The 2500-nt window shown below is 39.0% G+C and overlaps 1 protein-coding gene across 3 annotated transcripts in view; it reads left to right on the top strand.

The window, feature by feature from the left end:
- Nucleotides 1-2500, top strand: part of LOC135219533 (bcl-2-related ovarian killer protein-like) — a 293728-nt gene that overhangs the window by 115748 nt on the left and 175480 nt on the right. For all 3 annotated transcript variants that reach the window (XM_064256369.1, XM_064256367.1, XM_064256368.1), the window contains exon 4: nt 789-893. In XM_064256369.1, coding sequence (XP_064112439.1) covers nt 789-893 — 105 coding nt within the window. The remainder of the gene's footprint in view (nt 1-788; nt 894-2500) is intronic.

The raw sequence follows: 2500 nt of genomic DNA, 5'->3' as shown, positions 1-2500 counted from the left end.
TATTTGCTTTTCACGGCATCCCATGCGAGTGAAATAGCTCAGTTGCCCCTACATGAGAAATAACGGCAATAGCATAAATCAGGGCAGTCAATTTATTGAGGACTGCTACTGCAAATGTCTTAGGAAGTACCGGTTACTCTGGGTAAGGATATATTTGGTCCCAGGCTCTGAGGAGTGTCATGTGAAGGTTGTGAACCCCATGGTATGAAAAAATGCCCTAAACTACAACAACAACTTTTCGATTGGTGTGGGATGACGGTTTCAGAAATTGAAAATAACTGCATTCTTACCACTGTGCTTGATGCGCAGATTTCCAGAGGGATGGGAAAGTGGGTATAAAAATTCACCCTCTTGATCGGCATGTCACGAAAGCTACCATTTAGCTTACATGGACCCATAATATTTGATCCACATAGGAAGCTTGTTTATTGGATAAGATGGAAGAGATACCCGAATTACTTTGCATAAATTGAGGCCTCATGGTCATATATATTTTGTAGACGATGACTATGAATCGCAGAAATATGGATTTTTAGATGTTTTTGTGTTATATCTGCTTCGGTAGTTCTTCAATCGTTTGATTCCCTGTTCTTATCCTCGTGTTTCTCCTACAGTATCATTTTTGCTCTTATTAATTATTATCAGTCTCACGTACGTCATTATCATAGCAACTATTGTTAAAATTATGATTGATATTTTTCAAGCTAGAAAAATCTATTATACTGATAAACAACGCTTGTGGTCACTGTTTTAATCCATCGACCTCTGCTCGTGTCTCCCGCCACCAGGTCTTCCCCCGGGTGTCGTGCATCGGGCAGGAGTTGGAGAGATCTCACCCTAAACTCTACAGTTCCGTCACTCGCCAGCTCTCCATCACACTCACCTCAGATAAGGTAAGAAAAATGTAGATCTTAGTATTACCAGACCACTGAGCTGATTAACAGCTCTCGTGGGGCTGGCCCGAAGGATTAGATATTTTCACTTGGCTGGGAACCAATTGGTCACCTAGCAACGGGACCTACGGCATATTATGGGATCCAAACCACATTATCGGGAAATGAGTTTCTATTACCAGAAATAAATTCCTCTAATTCCGCGTTGGCCTAGCCGAGAATCGAACTTCGGGCCACGGGGTTGATAGCTGAGCACGAAAACCACTCGTCCAACGAGGAACTTAGATAAGGGAAGATTAGACGCACACAGGAACAACACAGGGTTCAGACACAGTTACCATAATATCATGAGTCCCTGGCGGAACTTTCTGACGGATACAAAGCCAAAACAATTCTGACCGATTGGTGGTGTCTGGAGGATTGTCGTCCTTTCCTCATTTGGCATGAATAGATAGATACACCTTTGCAAATACTTTTTTTCTTTTCCTCTCCTGACTTGGGTGGAAGGTAAGTGTTTTATTATGAAAGTCGTTTGTATATCAATTTGTGAATGGACCATGCACCCGCTTGTGTGTTCATTGCAGTTTGTGACAAGTTTCATTAGACATTTTCTTGTGTATAATTTTATAACCCTTATATTGTTGAATTCGTAACTTGCCAGTCTATGAGGAGTGTCATCAAGGTTCTATATAGTCATTCTTCTTCGACATTTTTGAAAACAAATAATCGAAACTATCAACACAATAGGAATTGGTTGGTGACCTTGGCATCTTTGTTCGTATTCCTCGAATAGAGTTCCAGTGGACTTGGGCTAGGAGATTTCCGTATGTCAAAAAAATAGACATTATGATATATTGGAATGCAGACAGAGGCATTAATAGTATCAAAATATTAACTGAAATATCCGTAGAATATAATTTTATCTCTCGCTCTCTTAGAGATGCGAATGATCATTTTGGTATCAGTGTAAGCAGTGTATAATTATGAGAAATATTTGCAACGCCTGAATATTGTATCGTTACAAAAGTATTTCATGATCCTATGTTCACAAATGACACTTGTTATATATATATATATATATATATATATATATATATATATATATATATATATATATATAATATATATTACGATCTTTTGTGCATGGGTTTACTGGTAAATTACCTAGTTGAGATATGTAGGTGTAATTTCTTTTCTAAGAAATAATGTCTGTATTAGATGTTGCGCATTTCATGACTCATGACTCCGTTGTCTGCTTGACGACTCTTCAGCAGCGCTCGCCAGAAGAAGTTGCAAAACCGAACGACAATGAAATCTAGATAATGATGACGAACATCAAAGTTTAACCCCTAACGTGAATGGTGAGATAATGATGTCCCTACTGACGAAAGAAAGTAGCGGTAAAAATAGTAGAATATTATTGCCGGTCGGATGGCAATACGTTGAGAGCTGTCAGTATCACCGTTTACTAGGCCTGTCAAGGGTCGACAGCTGAACAGGTTTCGGTTTTGTTGTTTACAAAACAACAGTTGCACGCTTATCGACGACCCCGTTTCTCAGAATTTACTTTACCGTGGTAAATCATATATTTTGAAGCATAGGATCTT

The sequence above is a fragment of the Macrobrachium nipponense genome, chromosome 1 (assembly GCF_015104395.2).
Source record: "Macrobrachium nipponense isolate FS-2020 chromosome 1, ASM1510439v2, whole genome shotgun sequence".
Taxonomy (NCBI): Eukaryota; Metazoa; Arthropoda; class Malacostraca; order Decapoda; family Palaemonidae; genus Macrobrachium; species Macrobrachium nipponense.
Note: the sequence above shows the minus strand (reverse complement) of the source record. Positions and strands in the feature narration are given on the sequence as shown.